This window comes from Ambystoma mexicanum, chromosome 10 (assembly GCF_040938575.1).
Source record: "Ambystoma mexicanum isolate Mex_15411 chromosome 10, UKY_AmexF1_1, whole genome shotgun sequence".
Lineage (NCBI taxonomy): Eukaryota > Metazoa > Chordata > Amphibia > Caudata > Ambystomatidae > Ambystoma > Ambystoma mexicanum.
In genome coordinates, this window is record NC_090932.1 from 150,577,097 (window position 1) to 150,600,546 (window position 23,450).

The 23,450-nt window shown below is 44.1% G+C and overlaps 1 protein-coding gene across 1 annotated transcript in view; it reads right to left on the reverse strand.

The window, feature by feature from the left end:
- Nucleotides 1-616: 616 nt before the first annotated feature.
- BOLA3 (bolA family member 3) overlaps nt 617-23,450 on the reverse strand; it is a 204,657-nt gene continuing 181,823 nt past the window's right edge. The window contains exon 4 of the mRNA XM_069617645.1: nt 617-892. Coding sequence (XP_069473746.1) covers nt 827-892 — 66 coding nt within the window. The 3' untranslated portion in view covers nt 617-826. The remainder of the gene's footprint in view (nt 893-23,450) is intronic.

Consider the following 23,450-nt stretch of genomic DNA (forward strand, 5'->3'; position numbering starts at 1 on the left):
CAAAAGCCATAGAGATATCCAAGTGTACGAGGGCCGAGGTGAAGTGTGGATTTCTGTTCCTCTCACGGTTCTGAATCCTATGTTTGTGTGTAATCTAGGATGTTGGACTATGTATTCCAGGATTTTGCTGTATACATAGCTTTGTCAAATTTCTGCTGCGTAGGTTAGGTTTAAGGTTTCTGGTGGTGTTTGATAAATCAACACAGCATGGGATAAATCGCTCAGAGTACAATTCCTGTTGACAGCAAAGAGTTTGTAAGTTTATAAAAATAGATTGCCAGGTTGTCTTTGGGGAGGATCTCTTCATAGATTTCCCAGGGGATGGCCAGCAAGTCACTGTTTTGAGGAATGGTGGAGCGAGAGCGATTGGGATTAAAAGTCCTATCCGAGCTGTTTCTTTTTCAAATGTTTCTTTTTTATTAAGAGTTTAAAAAGTTGCAATATATGGGCACAGGCTTTTTCATACACGATTAGTAATGCATTCATTAAGCAGTAAAGTTTGCAGAAAAGTCCAACAGCTAAACTCCACCATTATGGTCCCTTCTTTGAGACTCATTGAGTTTTATCAATTGTTTACAGATTAACTAAACCAGAAACACACGTCAAACTAAACAAATGTTGTAGGGAATTTTAATATTCATGATTGGCAAATACTTTAATACACGAGTGAGCAATTTCATAGAAGTTCAAGGTCTGTGTCCCCAATTTAGTTTAGGCACATCCACCATTTAACTTCTTGTGAAGAGGTATTCATTTGCTTACATTTGAAGCATATTACTTAGTTCATATTTTGCATATATCCTATATGTTGTACAGTGCACAGATTTTAATGTTTGGGGAAAGTAGTATAAATCCTTAATCCATGCATTCCTTTAATTTCTTCTTTCAGTGCCTAGTTAAACAAAAAAAAAGAAAACGTTTTAGAATTGTTCAATATACCAATGTGAACATTTATAATTAGTCATTGGTCTTTTTTGAAATATTAACACTTAAAAAAATAAACGACATTTTTTTATTTTTTAAAAGACATTTTGCAACATAACCAGCAGGTTTCCTTAAGGTCACTGGTCTATTCGCTGCAGAGCTGGAACACAATCACCAGGTATGAGGCAAATGGTGCTCTCAGACCACTAATCCACTAAGAATGATAAACAGTTTTCAAACCTCCTAGAAAAAATAAATAAAAATAAAAACACTATTATAGCCACTGCACCCAGACTGTTCATATGAGCAGGGATAGAAAATCGGACCAAGTTTATTTATACACTGAAATTAAAGGCTCAGTTGTGTTGGCAGTGATCTTGATTTTAGAACTGCTCAGATACAAATAGTCTTTTTTATAGAGCAGAAATAGTTAAACTGGCTGGATTTTATTGCAATGTTCTTTATGATCACCACGTCATTCACACACGTTTGGAATTGCAGTTGATGTGGGCCAATTGCCTCAGCCAAATTAAAGGGAAGCAGCAACAGGGCAGAACATTTCAAGACAACACAAGTTTGGCATTTTGGATTTGAAAGGTCCTATTCATTATGAAGAAGCAGATCCACTCAAGTGCCAAGCCCAAAATTCTCACCCCTTCTTCCAAATAATCATGCAGTAGACTATTTAGAACTTTAATTAACAAACAGGTTGATAAGGACTAAAGGCTATCCAGAGTGAAGGGATTACACCATAACCTCTAGTGGATTATGTGCCCCATAGTAGCCAGCTTGAAATAATGTTCACTTCCACAAGTTCTAAGGGTAGTTGCATAACCTTGCCACCCATGGTCTTGCTGGGGAGGTTGGAAATTGGTTGAACGTTGCACAATTCAGTCACTGAAATCTTGCAGGTGAGCAACTGAAGTAATTTGTCTTGTACTAGCAGATGATTCGCTAATGTTTGACTCGTTGCCAGCTTTGGTATTCGATGGGAAATAGGTAAGTACCAGCCGAACAGGAAACCATACTTGGCGATGACCACCACAGAGTTGCCAGACTTATGGGCACTTTCTACCTTCTCAACAGAGGCCTTTTGATCTTTGCGAATGGAGGGAAGGGTGCGACAGGGTCAGGAGAAGGGCTACCAGGCTGTTTGCCAGAGCCTGTCCTGCCCCAAAGTCAGGATGATGGAGTTGGGAGGGCCACAGATTTCTCCCACACCCCTCAGCCCCAATGTGCCTAGTTAAAGTTGGGGAGTACCACTGTCGATCACCCTGTGCCTACCATAAACCACTTATTGTGGACAGTGTTCTCTTCTCTCTTGTAGAACTACAAGATCCAGAAACCACAGATCACGGAATGGTGAGACACCCGACACGCAAGAGAGGGGTGCAGCAGTGAACTAGAAGCCAGAGGAACAGCATGTAAGGTGCCCCGGTGATGACCGAGACCAGAAAAACACTGCGGGCCACCATCACTACGCAGAAGAATTGAATGCCAGTGGGCCTGCTCAGGAAATGAGGCCGGTGCTTGAAAGACTAACTTCCCATCCGAGTAACCTGCCAGAGAAAAAGTCAGATTGGCTGGGGAACCAGTTAAACAGTAGGAGGGGAGGAGGCAACAGGACAATGCAAAGGGCCCTAAAAAATGAACCGAGCAGAAGAGGGGAGTGTGGAATGTTCTGGTGAGATACAGGGGAAAGGTTGAGGAGACTAAGAGTGTATTATAGGTGAGGTATTGGTTGCTGAGAGAAAGTGGTACTTAGTAGGAGTGTGAACCGGGGTGTATGGGAGCAAGAACGAGAGAGGATGGGAGCAGTGGAGAGAGGAGGGTAGGGAAGCAAGGAGAGTTGAAGGGAGAGACTATCATAGGAGGGTTGAGAGGGAGAGCAAGAGGGAGGAGAGGTGGAAGTGTGGACATCAAAGGGACCCAAGAGGAGGGAGAGGGTATCTAGAGTGGGCAGAGGAAGACATTAAATAGTAGAAAGCAGGGACAGGAAGAGAAGGGCATTAGGGGATAGGGCAGGAATACAAAGACATGGAAGAAAGACAACTGAGAATAAAGCAGTTGGAAGGCAACCTTTCCCACTGTTTGACTCAAGACAACCTTGGGAGTCCAACATAGGTTCCACCTAAAGAACCCCAGAGAGTGAAAGATCAGGCTGAAGCCTTTAGGTCTTCACTATAGTTAATATCCTAGACTGTAGAGGTTACCAATCTCCAGTTGTGTAAAACAGAAAAGGAAGCCAGGACTAGGACGGTTGGAAGACTACAGGAGACCAGAGGGGAAAGTGCTCTCTGTGGCCTGTAATCCCTGCATTCCAACAATCGTCAGCTGCATTTGAACATTGTGTAATAAAGACCATTTAACCATCTCTAGAAGCATTGGTATTTTTGATGCCATCTGTGACAAGGGTACACTGTATCCTGGTCCCAAATTGGAGAAAAGGGCATCTCTTCCACTTATGGTTTTGGTTTCCAGCTGAAGTAGCAGGAACGTTTAGTATCAAGTGTGGGCACATGCAGATTTATTGGGGGAGGGGGGACTCAGAGCTGGGATATAATAGCAGATGCCTGGGAATTCTTGTAGCCTACCACATGGGCAGCCCATGCAAGGTTTTCTGCTCAGACGAAGACCTTGACAGACAGGCAAGAGGACCGAATGTGTTTTGATAGTTCTGTCAGCAGTTTTGGCTTGGTGCCGCCCAAGTGATTGATGTATTTCACTGCCGACACATTGTCTACCAGCAAAAAAAATACAACACGACTCAGTCCCTTGAGAGAAACCACATGGTACTCGAGACCAGATCTATTTATATAGTGGGGGGAAATCCCTACTGATGTAATGGAGTCACAGCTGGCTCCCCAACCTATCCTCCTGGAATCTGGATATATAATGTCAGAAAGACATCTCCAGAACTGGCACGGACGTTGCACGCCTCCAGATGCTCCAGCTACCAGTTTAATTTGGTCAGCTCAGATCCCTCTAGCACAATGTTAGGCACTTTGGATCCCCCTCATCCAGGCTCCGATCCCTTCTATACAATGTTCGTCGGATATTCCTTTTTTCGGGTGACTCACAGTTCACCACAGATCCCCCTCAGCCGGGCTCAGATCCCTCTAACCCAGTGGTCTTCAAACATTTTTTGCCTGTGCTCCCCCTGAGCAAAATCTGGGGAGATCTGCCCCCTCCCCAAAAAATACCAAATGGACAGTATGTACAAAGGGCTATGAGCTATTTCGTGCAGTCACCACACCCTATTAGCAGAATAGTCCCTGGGCTACCTCATCCCACGCCTACCCAGCCCCTGGGCTCTCCCCACTCCTACCCAGCCCCTGGGCTCTCCCCACTCCTACCCAGCTCCCACCACTATCGCAGTGCTCCCGTCCATCCTGCTCCCACCACAGTCCCTGGGCTCCCCCCACCCCATTACCAACACAGTCGAAGGGCCAGTGGGAGCTGGTGAATTTAAGTGGAGGGGCATAAATATTTCCCACAAAAAAGCCATAGATACCAAGCACAGCGAGGGAGCCCGAAACAATCAATGGGGGTTGCTGGGGGGTTTTCCGCCTGTGAATGTTTTTAAAATAATGGGTTAAAATGTTGCATTTTAGAGTATACTTTAAAACAAAAAAAAAGGGTAAAAAGTCAAACAGTTTGCAATCGACGCTGGGGGGCCAAGCGGGAAAGCATGGTATTTTTGACTGGCCATCTATGATAGATATCCAGTAAAAAAAATACCATCCCTGTCCCCTGGGATGCACAGCACCTCAGGAGAGCCGATTTTGGCCAGTGGGTAGGGCGATTGTGCAAGAAAGGCATTTTTAAAATGCCTTTGGTGTACAACCCTCCTTCCCCAGTCTACCCTCCACTCGCCAAAATCAGCTCAACGGACACACACACACCCATCACAATACACTCACTCATAACAACAAACGTATCCATTCACATATTTAAATAAATAAATGAACATAAACGTACCTTCTGCAGGGGCCTGCACATGGGTGCTGAAATGTCCCTCTCCAGGTTGCAATGTCTGTATGTGCGAGGAGGTGCAGGAGCTCCCCCTCGGACATACAGACATGCAGTGCCCCAGCCAGCATTTCGAATGAGCTATGCAAGGCTGGCGAAGCAAAACGCCCCCAGCGTTGCATTGCTCAGTGAGCATGTGCAGCTGGGGAACTGAACTGTCAAAGGGAAACAGTTTTTCCCTTTGACAATTCAGCAAGCTCAGGAGCACTCCCTCAGCTGGAAAAATCAGCTGAGTGAGTACTCAGTGTTTCACTGGGCTAGCTCCTCGGCTCCTCCATAATGGGTGAGGGGGTCCAGTTGGTGGATGCCCTCTCACCAGTTATGGATGAGCCACCAGGCTTGGACCGGCCTATAAGGCGATGCCCATACAAAAAATGCAAAAATGCTATTGTAGGCCAGTCAAAATGGCCCATTTTTTTGGCCAATGTGGGCCAGTTTGATGAGTTACTTCACTATGCAGCTAGTAGTTTTGACAATTGGTGCTTAATAAATATTCTTTGAATATCACAATTTGCTTACATTTGAACATAAAATACCCCCTTGGGTACTATTCAAACAGTGACTAAAAGGAATAAATATACATTTGCAACTGCGGCCCACTTTTTCCATTGGTGCCTGAGACAGTAATATGGTCAAGTCCGACCATGTGAGCCGCCCCTGCCCATTTCCTCCAATCTAAAAAAGAAATATATATATATTTTTTTTACATTTCATGCTGGCCTCTCACGACCCCTCCCCGGAATGCACCTGTGCCCCTCACTGGGGGAACGCGCCACAGTTTAAAGATCTCTGCTCTAACCAAATTAGTCTCCCTCAGCAGGGATCGGACTGATGTCAAGTTTACCCAAGTATCGAAAACTTTCAAATGTGCACAGGGTTTGGCTTGACCGTTGCAGGACCACTTCGATTTCACAATTCCTTTTAACGTTCGTAACCTTTCAGTTGGATACCCAACAGACTTTAGAATGAGTACCCACGTGATGCCGGACCACTCCATCTATGGTATTGTATTTTAGCTTCAGAGTTTAGTCACTCATCTGCTGTTTTAGTTACAATGCTTGCTACATATGCTTCATACGCTGTTGTCTTCACTCTTATTTATACAAAGTTGCCGCTTGCAACCTTCGTTTCCACACAGACTGGTCTGGTATCAGTCTCCCCAACTCACCAGCTGTGCCGACTTCACTGGTGCTGCACTGGTGCTGCTTTGTTGTTGGAGCCAAGGACAGTACTACAGCAGCAAACGCCTGTCCCCGCCTTGACTATCGACACGGGAGAGCCCTGGGTACCTCTGACACACAATGTAGGATTCTTTAGCTTTAATTCCAGGTCTTATGTTTCCCACTCGCGGAAGATCATGAAAGATAGTCTTTCGGTTAAAAGGTCAAGGGCACTTCCCTCCTTGTAATCTTCTTCTGTCTCTCCGTCTTCCGCATTGTATTAAATTGCCATCTTGGAACTGCTGGTTCCTCGTGTGCTTTGCCTTGCTCAGAGTGTGCTTGCGTGCTCCGCCTTTTATCCGTGTGGAGAAGTGTGATGAAAGTCCATTTTCCCTCACAGTCAGTTGTCCATGAGAAAGTGTTTGTGTCGGAAAAAGGGGGGGCGGGATTTAGTCCCAAGAATGGGGTTAAGTTGTTACAGGGAAGGGGGGATACCACATCTTGCCATCCGGTGCCCCCCTTCCACTCCCGGAAGAACCCCCTCACCAGGTGATCCTCCCGCACTGGTCCACCCCCAGGAACTGGATCCAAAAGCGATGCCAGTGTCCTGGCCCCCTGGATGACATATTGCCAGGGACTAGCAGGTGAGATACCCGAGGATTTCTCACACATTATCATTCACAACGGGGCGCGGTGGTGAGAGAAGAGGGGCAGGTGCGGAGTTAAAAGGCTGGGCACTTGTAAGCACACTATGAAAGCTGCTTTCAGCTGTTTGCATGCAGCCCTCCTCTATAAGGCTTTACTTCTGCTGTTTATTCCAACAGTTCTGGGGCAAGAGTGTACTACAAAAATGTATCACATCCATCATATCCCCCTCCGTGTCCTCCCACCGCCCCCCGCACCTCAACAAACAGATCATAATGTTCTCTAGACACCCCCCTTCCCAATTTCTTTTGGTCCTAGTAGAGACTCCAGAAGGTCCAACCCTTCTTGCATTGATTTTATGTCTTCATATCCTGCTAATCATACTACCCTGTCCACTGAGTCATCCAAAACAACTGAGAGCCAAGTCCATCTGGTAATCCTACTAGGTTTACTCAAATTACCGTCTCATTCCTCAACCCCCTCCCCTCTCATTGGACTATTTTTGGCTGTTGGCAATCTTTATTACATTTAGTTTGAACGCCCATTCAGATGGAAGGGTGACAACCCCTGCACAGTTTTCAGGGAAGGGAAAAGAAAAACACGTTATAACATTTATATTGTTATGACAGCAATCAGGTATCTTTACTCTACAGCAAAGCTACTGAAGAATTACATGGTTCCCAGCCTTTGGAGCCATCTAGAACTATTTCCCTAACATGCCACGTTCTGTATTTCTCAGACTTCACAGTATCTTGTTAACACTGTGGAAGGCCACTTGCCTGTCCATTAATCCACAACCACTACTGAGCCTACTTAGAGGTGTTCATACAATTCTGCTGTTGGGCAGGTAAATTTTCGGCAGGCATCCAAATTTCAAGTTGCAAGCTATTAGCCAGGCATAAAAAGCCACTGGCCCCCTCAGTTCTCCACATGTACAAAGCACACAATTTCTTACTCACAAAGTGTCAGTGATCACTACACAATGGCTATTGGAGAGTGCACGTTTTGAGGCCTGCTTCTAAGGAATTACTTGGTAGGTTCCCATGCAGTCCCACAGACACCCATGTTCACTCCTCGCTGGTTACGCTGCAGCCACTGCTTGATTTTTAGGCCAGTTAGAAGGGAAGTGTTAGAGCGGCCAGCGTCGAGGCTGGCATCCGCCAGATTGTACGGTCTCCTAACAGCATGCACTGCTGCAGGGTCAAATTCATGAACAATGAAATAAATCCCAGTCAATCACACAAGTTGGAATACAAATTTGGTCATTATGAAACTAAAAGGTCAAAAGACAAATCAAATTGAAACAAGGGGTTACATTAAACATATGCACCGAAGGGATACCTTATGGAAATATCTAATAAAGAGTAGTCACAATTGGGACATTGATTAAAAGACAAGACCAAGTCTGGTTATTTTCTATACCCCTTCTCTTATTGCTACTTTTTTGAGGGCAACAGAAAAAAATGAACTTATACAAACCATCTCCCACTGTTCACCCCCCATCTTCGGTAAAACAGTCAATTCTGGTGTCTCCCTTACATACGCCAACCCTTCCTCAGAAATATTTGTTATATCAAGGGTCTTCAACAGTTCCTTAAGCGGAAATTGAACTATCTTCACCATCTCTACTCCGATGCAATTTAGCAAACTGACAAAGTCCCAAAAAGCCAAAAAAATAATTCCATAATAAAAACCATATAACATACTTGTCCTTGAGGTTCTTATATTACAAAGGATGCCCTCAGTCCCTAAACAGCTTCATACCAATTGTGCGCTCCTTACCTCATCCTCAAAAATGGGGGCTCCACAAGTGGAACGCGACCATAGTCTGTGCAGTTGAAGGTAGCACAGGCGATTTTGGGTCTCTTCAGGCAAGTACAAGGCCCAGTGGAGTTTCGCTTGCTTTCCAGTTGGTAACCAGCTTTACTGCTCCCAAGGGTTGTACCACCTCCGTGTACAAGGGTTCTGGATTCCGGTCTCGTCTAAGCCCCTCTACCACTGTGCATCTCCTGCTCCTTCAACACCACAGGTTTGATCCTGCTCCCACTGTGGGCTGAAACCTTTCAGATCAGATTTTCACCCAGACCTCCGGAGTTTGGCCAGGCACACCATCTCAAACCTTCCTGCTCTTGTTAATTACCATCTCTGGAGCATGCTGTAGCTGCTCACAATACTACACCCACTTTCCTTTTTCAGTGACAAACTTCAAACTCCTTCTGATGTTCCAGGAGTGTCTAATTGAGGATTATGTATGTGACGAGATGAGGGGACCTTGACTTGAACAATCCAGTCTATCTTGGTTTTGGTATTCACACCGGTTTCTGGAGTGGGTGTGCGTCTTGCTGCACTAGTGGTGAAGGTAACAAGTTTATCCGCTCATGTAATTTGGATACTTGGAGGACTTTGCACTGCCCAATCTGCCTCAGGGAACGTGCACCACCTGTCACAGGAGACAGTGTGCCTTCTTGGGCTGCCTTAAAGGGCCAGCGTTATGTGCCACATGGGACTGACCCCCAACTGGATGACTTGGAATAAGAGGATGACCAGGTATGAGACCCCAAACGTCCACCAGGTTTATCATCCACTAGCTCAGCGAGGCCTCTAGCCCTTATGAACACACTAGAAATCCCCAGAGTTAAGCATGGCACTTAGCCACAGACCATGGAAAAGGTGCTCATCATGCAAAAAAGGGGGGACGTTAAAAAGGATGGAAGGCTGTCTTGCATGTGACTGGTCAGGTGTCAGAGCTCGTTAGAAGGAAAATATTCTAATTACTCAAAAGGCGAAGGAGTGATAAAAGCAGAAGTGTTTTGAGTAGATGTACACTTTTCCTGAAAATTAAAAGTGAATATAGGTAAACATAATGCTGTCCTCCTGTCTTGCCATATAATCCATGTGAGGGGGGGGGGAATAGAACTGCATTCAATTACTATTATAATAAACACTGTCGAGAAGCAGATCAGAAGGGTGTCAGCCAAATCAGGGAGGAATAGAAGGGCAACATAAAAGCCCTCAAGAGTGTTGTAGGGTATCCACTGAACACTGGGAGGGCAGATATCCGATTTGGATAATGGGTTTGAGATGTTAACTGCTAGATTGTTTGTCAAGAATCTTAGCGTACGTCTTTCCAATCTGCTTCTACTAAACACATTGATGATCTTAACCTCATTCATCTTGCATAAGCAGGTTTCTGTGGTGGCTTGGGTACAGTCGAGCAAGCTTTTCATTCACCTCTGATCGTCCAAAAATGTGTTGCTCAAAAAGCTATGCCCCCATACTTAGCATTTATTGATCCAAAAGCCTTGTTCGATAGCATAGAACTTTATCTTTTATGGGGCACCATGAATGATCCAGGACTTCTACCTCAGCCAGTGAACTGTGTTAAGTCACTATACACTTAACTCGGATATAGTTCAGTGGGGAACAAAGAACTAACTGAAGCTTTCCCGGTTACAAAAAAGGAGTGAGCTAGTAATGAGTAATGGCCCCTTACCTATTCACTCTTTATAGACGGTATCGCTAGATCTCTCCTGCGAACATAAGCAGATGCACCTCTGATCGGTAATGAGCAAATTAGTATTCTTTTATTTGCAGACTATGCAGTGTTACTTTCTACATCTTACGCAAGGTATGATGACCTTTAATAAACTTGCATCACTATGCAAGGGAAGAATGTCAACTATTCAATGCCAAAAACGAAAATCATCTCTAGTTTTAAAAACACACTCCCTCTGCTAGATATCAAAGTGGATAGCGTTCGGATTGAACATGTTGAATTTTATGACAGCTTGAAGGTCTGCTTAAATAATATTGGCTCTTGGAAATTACAGCTCCAAAAACGTAACAAATATGAACAGATGTACTGGGGTTCTTGGTTGCTCAAAAAAAGTTGGCAATTCTGGCAATGAAACCACTGTGGAGGTCTACAGTGCTCAAGCCCCCTCAGATACACTGTATGTCGCTGTACTCTGGTGTTACAGGACCACCACACTCGAGATCAGTGAAAACACATTTAGTTTACTCAATATTTTGTTTATTTGATTTTGAAGGTACATCATAGCAAATTGATTGCAATGCCCCACCTAGCGAGAATCTGCCATATTAGTTCAGCAAAATCCAAGAAAACACATTACCCACACCACTTCTCTGAAGTCCAGGTTAACACAGGTGGAGAATATTACAACTGACCAAGTCCAAGTGGCAGGAGCATTTCACAATTCAAGCTAGGTTATGCCATATTCCCTACCACAGAGAGTCGCATTTCAAAACCTCGCGTGGCCCGATACCCAATGCACTATAATACATGTCCCGGGTGTCTCCTCGCTCTCCGTCACATTTAAAGTTGTTTGCCCCAACCCCATGCATTCCTTGAACTCCCCTTTCCAACAGTTTGCCACAACAAACTCTAAGAGCCCTAAAACCACTTGGCCACCCACATGAAGGAAGGTAGTCCCAACACCAAGTCCCAAAACTCAACGGGTATTCAACACCACCATCCCTGGTGCACCTCACAGCACTTCTCAGTAATCGTGGCAAAAGGTTTAGGGGTCGATTTCAAATGTTCCCCAGCTTTCTCCGCATTTCAAAAGATGTACTCTCATCATTCCAAGTGACCCTGAGCTTCGCTGGCCTCCGAATGCCTGCTTTGGCACCCTGTATCAAGAAAGATTTGAGTGCATGGAGTTCTCCCTGCTTCTTCTCAGTTGCAGGTGCAAGATAAGGAAAGAGAACCTTATGGTCTTCGTACATCAGCTAGGTTTTTGCAGCTGCTGCTTTTAAGCGTCTGCATCTGGCATCGGACACTGAGAAGGAGCATCGATCCAATGGTAGACCCTGTATATTTCTTTGCAGCCAAAGTTCTACTTCTATAACATTTGACACAAATGGGGTCTTCCTCCACCTCAAGCAGATCCGGGAGCCATGCTGTAGGAAAGGCAATTGGGTTATCCCACTCCGCACCAACCGGGAGACCAATTACCCATATCTGCTTGCTTCTTACCACATTCAAGATATTGCAGCTGAGATTACAGCATTGCGTTCCCCTTGACTAGTGCCTTCATTTCACTCCATTTGTTGCACCAGCGGGGATATTCAGGCCATGTGCTGATCCAGTTGTGGTTCTCTGCTCAAGTGTAGATGGTCTCGTAGCCAGGTGCGCCACTTTTTCCATTTAACTTGTCAAACTTATTTTCCTTCCGCATTATCACTTTCTCAATACGTCCGAATTCAGCCAGTAGAGATGATGAAGCAGGCCGGGTCCCCCTCAAGGCTCAGTCTACTGCTTAGCACGAAGACAGCATCTGCACCCTTTTCTTGCTCTTTGTGGTGGCCATTTTATTCTCTGCTTCCTATGTCAGTTTACTGTGGATAAAGGTGCAAAGCATACAGGGCCTGTTGGGTGCCGGGTGGAAACTATACTTGTATTAAGTGTGGCTTACCGGCCTCTCCGTGTAGCCCTCAGAGGTTTGCGAGTTGGTGAGATGCCATGCTATCATCAGGGGAGCCTACGAGGCTCAGGTCATGCTGACTGCGTAGTCTGCCCCGTGAAGCCTACTTCATGTTCTGCTACTCTAATCGCTAGACAGCTTTTCTCCCTTCAGGCGGAGCTCCCGCTCTGCCACCAATCCATCTGCCTCCTCTGTCCTTCAGCCAGGGCACCGCCGGCGAGACCGATGTCAGAGCCTCGCCAGCAAGCCCGCACGGCACCTCCGAACGTAACCCACTGCACCGATGGTGCATGCCTGCTACAGGAGGGCCCCTCGAGGACTGGTCTGCGTACCATAAACCCTCCTTGGGACACAATTGCACCCTCCATAGGGCCAAACGGCTTGGGTGTCCTCGAAGCTTAGTAAGGTAGCTCCTGCACTGCTTCCATCTTGGCCACACTTCGGAAAAAACATTAAGAAATATTTTGCGTTTACCTACTGGTACCCCGTGTGTGGCAGTTAATCTGGAGCTGGGACAGGCAAGTATTGTCCATCAGGCCCAAATAAAGCCAGTTCTATTCTTGATTAAGATGTGGCCAAGCCGAGAACTAGAGATTTATAATAGGGCAATTAAGTAGGTCCTAGATAATCACTCGAAACCCTGGGCATGGTTTAAACATGTGAAATCTATATTACTAAAGATTGGGCTAAGCTCTTTCTTGTATACTTCAGCGAATGTGGTTTATGATACTTGCAGATATTAACATCTGTCTATTAGGATTGGACATTATTTGATCTTTTGCAGAGTAATGGATCAACAAGTCTTTTTCGCACCCATCTGTGCAGTAAATCTACCCTTGGCCTTGAAAAATACTTCACCTGGATTACAAGGCCAGCTGAGAAATCCTGGTTTATAAAATTACCCTGGGAACTCTCTACTTGAACCAGTTCACCAAGAATTGGACGACTGAAGCAACTGCTAACTGCCCACTGCCCTATGTGTGATAATGCAAAGGAGGATGTAATCCACTTCGTTTTTTTTGTCCATTGTGCCGAATCTTTGAATGACGTCACTTCTCCCGAGAACAGAGCCCTTCCCTGTAAGGCTAGGGTTGTGCGTCAGATAACCAATATTCCCCTGATGGGTGGTAACATGCTGGAGGACCTTTTAGGGGAGGTCTTCCCTCTAGGGGATGAGGACGTAAATTCTAGGTCACATAACCTTATTCCATACTTTTCCCCCTCCCCCCATCACATAGCCCATACCTCCATCACAGGGCACCTTCCTCACATTCACATGTTGGATTCCAATACTGCAACCTATAGTAGTACTGGCACGAGCAGGCATGAAGATTACACTACCGAGCCAGAAGGGGTGTTAGTGTTCCGCAGGACAGGCCCAACAAAAGGAAGATAAAAGCGAAGACACACTCACCAGGAAGTCAAGCTGGCCAGTTCAGGCCCAGACAAACAGCAGAGGCAGAAGCTGTCCAAGTTGGGAAAGCCAGAAGATTGTGGATGCCAGTGTGCAGTTGTGGGAGTCTGTGTGGGTTCCAGTAGGAGCCGGTCCACCAAGAGGATACAAGGAGAAGGGCAAGAGTGGGCCGCTGAGCAAAGGGTGAAAGCCCAGACACCTGTCCCAGGAAGAACCAGAGGAGGGCCCAAGACCGCCCAGAGGTATAGGGGAGCACGGGCAGACCAGTAGGGACAAGGGGGGTGATCGAGACAGACCAGAGGAGGTCTATACTTTATCCTGGGATGAAGGTGTGCATCCACGGAGAGCTTCCTCGTCACAGTGCCAGTCCTAAAACCACTGACCCAAAACAGTATCAAGAGTGCATCCGAGGAAGATGCCCTCGTCCAAGTGGCTTATATAAGACCACTGGCATACAGAGAAGGGTCTGGGACCCAACAGCATAGGAAGAGTGCATCCTCATCTCAGTGGTATCCAGGGGACCACTGTGGCACAAAGAAGGGTCTAGGACCCTGTGCACTGTGGAAAGAATATGGAAGGAGAACCAGGGGAAGTGAGCCTTTCCCCCTGGTCTAGAAGTTACCAGAGGGTCTGGGACCCTCTCCAAAATAAAGTACAGAATGGGAAAGAGTCAATATCCATACAGTACCATAAACAAGGGGAAGGGAGCGATTCCCGCGGGGTTACAATTGATGAACATTTTTCAACCGTCCATACTGGCCAGGAGAAAGGAGTCATTCTCCTGGCAGTTGAATTAACGAGTGTACTTCAAAAGGGTGCCAGGGGAAGAGAACCTTTCCCCCGGCTCAAATATTGGATTGACTGTTAATATTATGACAGGAGAAGGGAAACTTTGGTACATCCAGGGGTATCTCGGCAATGGGGACCACGAACGGCAGCCATGACAGGGGCGGGGCTTCCACTATGAGAATGGGCCGGCCGATCCCAACAAGGCCTTAACGGATTGGCCGGGACCTAAAGGGGAGGTTACTATAAAAGCAACAGGAAACTCACAGGATGTTGGTTCTTGTTGCATTCTAGGAAGGAAGTCAGGAAGCCCAGAAGCCAGAGAACTGGTGGGCCTAATGCAGAGTAACCGAGAGGCAGGTGAAGGCCTCAGTAACCCCAGAGGAGAAAAAGGGACTGCCGATTACTCAAATGGGTGAAGCAACCTGATTGAGAACATTGTTACTTTGATGTTTTGTCAGTCATTAAAGAATACAAGTATTGACCCGAGTCAGACCCATTTGTTCCCCCCAGATAGGGATAGACCGGTTTTTGAAAAGCTGAATAAAGGTATATAGCCCAAAATATGACACCTCCTGGCCAGTTGCCTTCTTCTGCACCCTTAAACCATATTTGAGGAATATCAGACAGAAGTGGCTTTTACCCCTCTTCAAATCGAACAAAACTGACAACGTGTACTTGGAGCGCTTGATATTTGTAAAAACCCAAAATGTGTTTCTAGGGTATTTGAAGTAGCAAGCTATTTTATGAAGGCCTGGAGGTAGCAGTAGTGTTATTGTAAAGTGTCCACCCTTGCATATTTTAACTGTTTCTATTTTTTGCATTTTGGTTTTATGGATTTTGTGTTCTGTATTGGCTATGTTGGATTTTCTTCTCGAAATATAAGGATATTATATCCTGGGGATGTTATTCATACAAAAGACATGTCTTTTCCCTATATGACTTTTTATGAAGGTTGCAACTTTTATGTATTTTCTATGTTTCCTGATCATTTTCATCTGTACATGACTTTTATGGTTCAATGTTAACCAAAATAAAGCCTTCTACTACTGCAATAACCAATGTTAACGCTTCAAAACAGCAATTTACACTTAAACCCTGATATACGACTTAATGTGAAAAGTACGCTTTCCCCACCCCCCACCAACAGACTGAAGTGGAGACTGAAAGATACCTGCACTGGAATTCTCCTTCATTCTACTCCTCCACCAAATAGGGGTTAGTGAACACCCATTTTGGATGGCTTTGATAGTTTTGCAATTTCGACTACTAATAAGCCTGGCATTCCTGCAGGGGACCATTGTATATGGGTGTCACTGTTTACGCTGTACTATTAGCCTTTTAGACATTAAACCTAATCTGTAGATTGTCATACACAGGAACAATGTGCAACTGTTAAATCGTTCTACATTTTTATAACTCACCAAAGAAATACCACCACCAGACATCTTAAAATGAAAACAGTCTAGTCAGAGACTGACTTGAACCGTGTGAAAATGACATTTTGGTTATAGGTGCAGACTTCAACTGTAACTAGGTAATGGTTTGCTGGAAACCCAATCACATCCAGAAGAGGATCTCATTTGTTGAATGTCTAAGAATGACACTTAAGGCTTGCAATTATCACATCTTAAGCAAGTGGGGTCTGAGTTTGGTTAATAGGCCTTACAAGTCTGACCAACAGGGAAGTGCCAACTTCAAAAGCTAGTAGAGGAAACTCCATACTTAAATATTTTCTGATGTTGGGAAGCCAGTTGGATGCATTACCGAATATAAAGGAGATCGACGAGACAGAATATGATCGCTCCCTTCAGCAGAAGCCTAAACCTGGAAGTTCCCATACCAGAAGTTATTTTGGTACGAGTGGTTTAAACATCCTATGTGGAATTAGACACAGTCAGCTCTGAGTCTTCATCTTCGGTGATCTTCCTGCACTTGTTAAATTGCTGAACCCTTTATTTTTATCAGGCCCAAGGTTTTAAAGCCATTAAAAACATTTTTTTAAAAAGGGGGCAAGATGGTTTGATGCAATTTGCAAGAATGCCAAAATTGTTAGTTTCATTGAAGTACCTGCCACATGACATAGTAGATGGACACATTTATCGTAAATTGAATACGTAATATTGTAATAGGGGTGGAAAAAGAAAGAAAAGTAAAACAAAGATCTTTTGGCGATTAATAACAAATGGCTCTCATTAGCACAGTAAAGATAAGAAGTTCAGATATACAGTCACACCTTCAATCATTTTCAGAAGGTTTCTCAAATTCTACCTACAAGGAACTACAAGTGAATGCAAGCGGGGCAAATTTCCAGTCTCCCGTTGTGGGTCATTTTAAGTTAGATTAGAGTAATGGCAACATGTTCTAATGTGTCAAACAAAAGTCATGATTTAGAACCAATCCCTCTGTTTCTTAAAGTTGGATCTTTGGGTTAGGGTGCCAAATGTTACTTTATTTGTGGTCACAATGACGTTAAAGAACAAACTTTGGAAAGCTGGTTCAATGAGATGATGATCCCAGTGTGCGGGAATGGGTACAAGAACTTGCTGGCCTCATATCACCCAATATCTAAATGATATGGTAAAATATTCTATGGTATACGTCGCAGTTATCAGCAATAGGATATTGGTTGATATCCCATACATATTTACGGGAGGAGTAGGTACCTCAGAGCAGGCAATGAACCCATTATTGACTTCAAAAACATGTTGCTAAAGGATTACAATTCATATAGCATTTATGGACTTCATCATATTGAATAAAGTCAACAGGGGGGAAAAAGTTACAAAAAGTGTTTAAATGTGCATCAGTGTTAAAGTCATCTGATATACCTGATCAGCTTCTAAAGGCAAAACAGGGATCTGTTCTAATGCCATTCATTTTTAATTTATATAGTGACGAATCTGACAAAGTCATCACTGACTCCCCAGGGGAAGGCATTTACCATGTGGCTATGGAAGGGCAGAAACCAACTCCAACCCTTGGGGTGGCTATCTGCAGGAGGGCACATGGGGGAGACCAACCTCAGGAGAGTGGAAGCAGTTTGCCATGGAAAATACATAATGACCTCCCGACCCCCTTTGGAAAGGACTAATAGTAGTCCTCTATCATCCATCTCAAACCTACATGGCATATGGTGCAGGAGAAGATATTGAAAGCCGTGGCCAAATACAACTCGATTCCCATGAATCCACTGGGACGAGGAAGAGGACAAGAGCAATGCAACTTAACAAGATGCATGTGATGCGGTCAGGTGCCCCATACTGGGAAGTTAAAAAGCTATAACAAGACTGAAAGATGGTGAATTTCTTCTCTGAATGCGGTTCGGAAAGCAGACGGGTCATAGCGTGCAGCCGAGCAGAAAAACGGTAGGGAAGTATCGGCAGGAGAGACTTGAGACCAGGAGGACTGCTGTCACAATACACAGCAGTAGAAGCTCCGACATGAATGCCAGAGCGGTGAGAAGACCAGGCAGTGAAGGAAACACCAACGTGAAGAGAAGGGAGGCTGCATCAGCAAACGAAACTAACGGAGGACACTGCAGCAGCCAGAAACTATTGGTGAGCCCAAACAAGCAAAGGGGGACAGCATGGCGCTTAGCTGCAGGAACCACACAGCAAATTAAAAGAGAGGGCCCCATTCAGAGAATGTGAACAAGGAAGCTAGAATATTTAAGCAAGCAATGATTGTGTTGCAAGCAGGACATTGGGAAAAGCAGCGGATACCAAGCAAGTGAAGTAGTGAAGAAGAACAAGCATTGACAACAGCCAACAAGACAGGGGAAAGAACCCAATATTGACGCAAGGGAAAACTATGAAGTTTAGCAAAGTCCTGGCAGCAGAGTATACCAGGAACATTTCAAGCGGGTCTCAGACTTGCACCTTAAATCACAAACCTACGCATATGAGAAGCCCTGGCAGGTATGTAAAGAGAATATAAGACTGTAAACTCAAGTAATACCTGGCAGGAGAGTATAACAGGTGCCTTGTTTGGAGAACTATGAATAGAGATGTTTGAATAAAACATGGCAAGAGTATACCAGGTGTGTTTTGGGGAATTATGAATTGAGATGCTTAAGTAAAACCTGGTAGGAGAGTACACCAGGTAGACGTTTTTGAAAGACATTAGACATTAAATCTATACATAATTGTCATTCCGTCAAGAGATGAGAAGCAATCTCTTGACCCTGTGAAATCTGCAAAAGAGAGGAAGTTCTGTTCTTTGAGAGAGAAGGCGCAATCTCTTAATGTTGTGAACCATATAAACTGATGTATGAAACTTGTGGTTGTCAAGAGAGGAGAAGCTATATCTTGTCGCTGCAAGCCTTGTGTACAATGAGGAAAAGATTGTATTTGGTTTCCTTTTTGCAACATTGGAAAACCAGAAGAAGGAAGTGAAGACATGTTGATGTCTTGAGGCTGTGTTATAAAGGAACTGGGGAATTCTAGGAGACCGGAACGCCTTCTATATCCTTGTGGAACATTGCTTGTTTCCTTTTTGCACTATTTTGGAACTTTAAGTTGAACTTGAAAAGTAGAGCTGCAAGGATGCAGCCAAAAGAACATTCACCCTTTTACTTTATTAGTTTAGAATGCAAAAGTCTGCTTAGGTTTTTGACACAGAACAGAGGACTTTACGTTTGGACACGCCGACTTGGACACTAGTTATTTTGGTTGAAGCAGTGCAACCCCCTCAGTTATAGGTAAAGGTAGGTTTTTCTCGAACCCCTTTTACTTGAATTAAAAGTATATAGCAATCAAAATAGGCCCCTGTGTCCAACCCATGACCCATTAAAATAAGTAAACTCACTCTGACATCCTATGAAACCAAACTTTGAAAAAGAGTCTAAGAGCAATCCAGCGCTTATGCTTTCAATACCGTGCTTATTGTAGGGAACCCAAGAGTGTTAAAGGCTCTGTTGGGATATTGCTATAGGAGAGCCACAATCCTTCAAATAGACTGTATATTTGTCCGGTAAAAAAATTACGAGAAATCTAGCAGTCATTAAATATGACAGTAATGATAAAATATACCTGGTAAAGCAAACAAGATCTCAATATAAAGCCATTATAAAGAAGAAAAAAGAGGCAGAATTAGAAAGTAAATGGGAAAGCTTAAAGAAAGCCTCATGAACACAACCAAAAGATTGTTTTGTAGGGTGGTTTAAGTATGGATCTTAGCTCCATCATGACTATTACAGCCTCTACCTGGTAAGAGCATTAAGAAATTATAAGAATCACTTCTATTGAATAAGTTTACACAAGTAGCTCCAGAGAGCTCACCTTACACTAGAGAGGCTTCCTTGCTGTTCACAGCAGAAGAGGTGTCATCTGCTCTCAATGCACTAAAGAATAATAAATAAAAAGAAAAATAAAAGCACCAGGGCCAGATGGTATTCCCTTCGATCTCTTTAAAACAGAACCTTCTTTCTGGGTCCCAGAACTGTTAAGGTTTTTTTTAATCTGGTTAATGAAATTCCAGTGCCACCAATGTCATGGCGTTTGGCTGTGATACCTTCCATCTTAAAAAAAAAAAAAAAAAAAAAAAAAAAAAAGGGGCAGCAACAATTTACCATCAAACTACAGGCCTATTTCACTTTTAGATTGCTTGGGAAACCTTTATGCAAAGATCATTGCAAATCGATTGCTTTTACACATTGATGATTTAAAAGCATTAAGAATAACTTTGTGCAAAAATGTTGTCCAAAAAGCCATGCCTTTAAATACAGCATTTATTGACCTAAAGGTCACCTTCGACAATGTCGAACACAACCTCTTATGGGATGCCTTATATGATTTACGACTTCCCCCACAACACTTTATACCTCCAATGTAGCCACAGTTAGATGGGGGCAACAGAACAGTCATTCCCTGTTACAAAAGGAGACAAGGATGCATACTGGCCCCTTATTTAATCACATTATTTATTGATGTCTTGCTAGATCTTTATTGGAGCCACAAACAGATGCACCCTTTATAGGTAGTGAACACATTAATATCCTCTTGTTTGCGGATGACGCTGTACTGTTGTCCACCCTCCCCCCTCCTATGGTCTAAAAAGACCTTTAATTAGTTTTACTGTGTAGTCCTAAAACAGTTGTTTTACATGCCTCAAAAAACAAAATAACGTCTTGTTTTAAAACAAAATCAAACAAAAAAAAACTCTTTAAGATATTGAATTGGATGGAATTAGAATTGAAAATGTTGAACATTAGGATTACCTAGGCGTTGGTATTAACAGCACAGGGTTTGGAATTCACAATTTCATAAAAGCAATTTGATCATGAATAGACGAGCAGGTGCACTTTTAGATTTCTCATTGAAACACTGAAGGGCTACAGGGTGGACACCCGTTCAGCAGCTTTATACACTGCTGAAATCTGGGGCCTCCATGGAACTGAAAGGTAGTGAAAATAAATTCTTCAAAAAGTTACTAGGCTTACTTACCCACCGGGAACTTTGGGAATAGCTGTCCATTTGGAGGTTGTGCAGGCCTCTATTGGCTACCATACTCAATTAAAACCAGTTTTATTCTGGGTAATGCTATGGATGTATCTAGAATTGGATGTCTCCAACAGGGCAAATAAGGATATTCTAGCTGACAATCATATCAAACCTTGTGGCTGGTTTAAGCATGTGAACAAGGTATTAAAGATTGGTCTTAAGTTGGGACTGGGTATTTTCAGACTCTTTACATAGTGTGGCGAATCATGGGGTCTCGTCACTTCTCACCCGAGGGGAGCCCTTACCTGTGAGGCTAGGGAGGTGGGACTGCCACAAGAAAGCTGGACCTCACATGGAGAGTGTCCACTCCTGGGGATAAGGACTCCCTTTCCATAATAGAACTCTGACTCTCTTGTCCTTGACACCACAAAACCTATAAATCTGTAATAAGCCCAGCTGACAGCATTATTGTGCACTGAGATACTCCTTCCCTTCGGACTTGATACCACCGTAATGAGGAACAAAATGACCATCAAGCTTATTATGACACATTCCATCAAAGTATCAAGAGGAAGAATAAAAGGAGTTACACAGAATACTCCATTGCCAATTCTGACAGGTACTGTATCGTGGTGGCCTCAAGGAAGCATGAACAGGCCCTTGAAACTAGAAAGAGACTTTGACATGATGCAGGGGGGGCGGGGGAGACCCTTTTGTATAAAGTAGAGCTTGAAGGAGGACTCGATAACGGCAAGAAGGCCTGTAACCACAGCAATGGAAGCTGGCGTCCTAAGATACTGAACCGGGAGATTTAAAGTTGGAGAAGAGGACTTACCGAGAGGCAGGCGGCCCGAGAAAGAGAAAAAGAGAAAAAAAAGAGAATGAGAGAACAAGAGAGAGAACGAGAGAGAGAAAATCGAGCAGCAGGAGGAGGCAATCTCTGGGAGTCTGGACAGACCAGACTTCCAACATCCCCTGTAAAGGAAGCCAGCGGTTGCGCAACCTCCTGGAGGTGGACAGAGTGGTCCAAAAACTGTGCGCAGACCGCTGCAAGCCGAATGGTGCCACAGAGCCACACCGAGCCACTAACCAAGGAAGAAATACACATAGAAGACTTGTGTGAACGAGAAGCCAACACGAGACCCCCAGGAAGAACCAGAGAGGCACTCCGACCAAAGCCAAGGTAACGTGCATTGCGGGCGACCAGGGTGGGGCCCGGGGGATAATGTTCAAATTAGATAAAGAGTCAAGTGTTACTCAGGAGTAATCTCCATCATAGTGATACCCAAAGATCCAAGAGTCTGGTACTCCTTGAAAGTAGAGCCTGGCACATGGGAGCTGATAGTTGGAGGAAAAAGGCCAGAGACTCAAAGGGACAATATCCCTAAATATCAACCCTGTAGCGAACTCCCTTGTCAAAATAAGAACTCCAATTTGCAGGAAAAAGACGAAAAGGACCACGAGCTATACAGAAGCAATCTCCTCTGTAATCAAGACGCAAGTAGCCCTAAGAGGGTATCAACAGTAAAGACAAATTTAGAAAATATTAACTCAGTTGTTTATAAATCCTTGGGAGGAAGTGAAATTATTTAAAAATGTGTTCAAGCGGATATCGAGGAACAAACGGAACTTATCCAAGTATACCAGGAGAAGGGGATCATTCTCCTGGTCGCAGCGTTTTTGGAAAAACAGACCCTTTTGCAAGAGAGTACCATTGGGTCAACCAGTACTGGATGGTTTCACCAGGAGAAGGGAGTCAGTCTCCTGGTGCTTTTGGTTAAGAAGAACCTGGAACATTGGGTGGTTTAGTTCTTAGTTGTAGGGATAGAGTAGTTGGCTTGGACAGAGGATGATACTTTTTGGTTTTAACCAACATTCTGACAAGCACCCAAGTATTAAATGTTGAGGGAGGGATAACCCCTCTAGAGATAGGGACACATGGCTTTATTTCTTTGAGTTATTAATAAAAAGTCTATAGTCAAAATGAGAACACCTTGTAAGCCTCCTTACTCCATTGTGTCTCAGTTGGAATAAATCGAAGTGCTTGTTCCGTAAAGATCTTTGGTTAAAACCAGGTTTGAGGTTTTGAACAGCATCTTTCTTGGATAACTAAACCAATAGAGAGAAATGTGTATATAAAGCACTGCCTGGGTATGCTTCAATTAAATAATTTTACTAAGAACTGGTCAGCTGAGGCCAATGAAAGCTGCCATTTGTGTGAACTTAAAAAAAAAAAAAAAAGGATAAAATTCACGTTTTATTTTTGTCGGGTCTTAAGGAACCTCAGGCAAAGATGGCTTCTCCCATTATTGAAATAAAATATTAACACTGAGCTTGTAGAAATACAAGAAAGGTAGCAGGAGCCCCCCTCTAGAAAGAACATGGCATGATAAACTGTTCTGTGGTTCTTACCCACGTTGTGAGTGCGCAGCCATCGCTTTTAGCTCACTGTACTTTTCACAAAAGAGGAATATCCATTTGAATCAAAAGAGGAATATCCATTTGAATGTCGTTCTTTGTCCTGCCCACAAGGGCAGTCCAGCACCGAAAAGCCTCCTTTGAGCAAAAGTGCCAACAGCAACCCCAAACATGTTTCGGC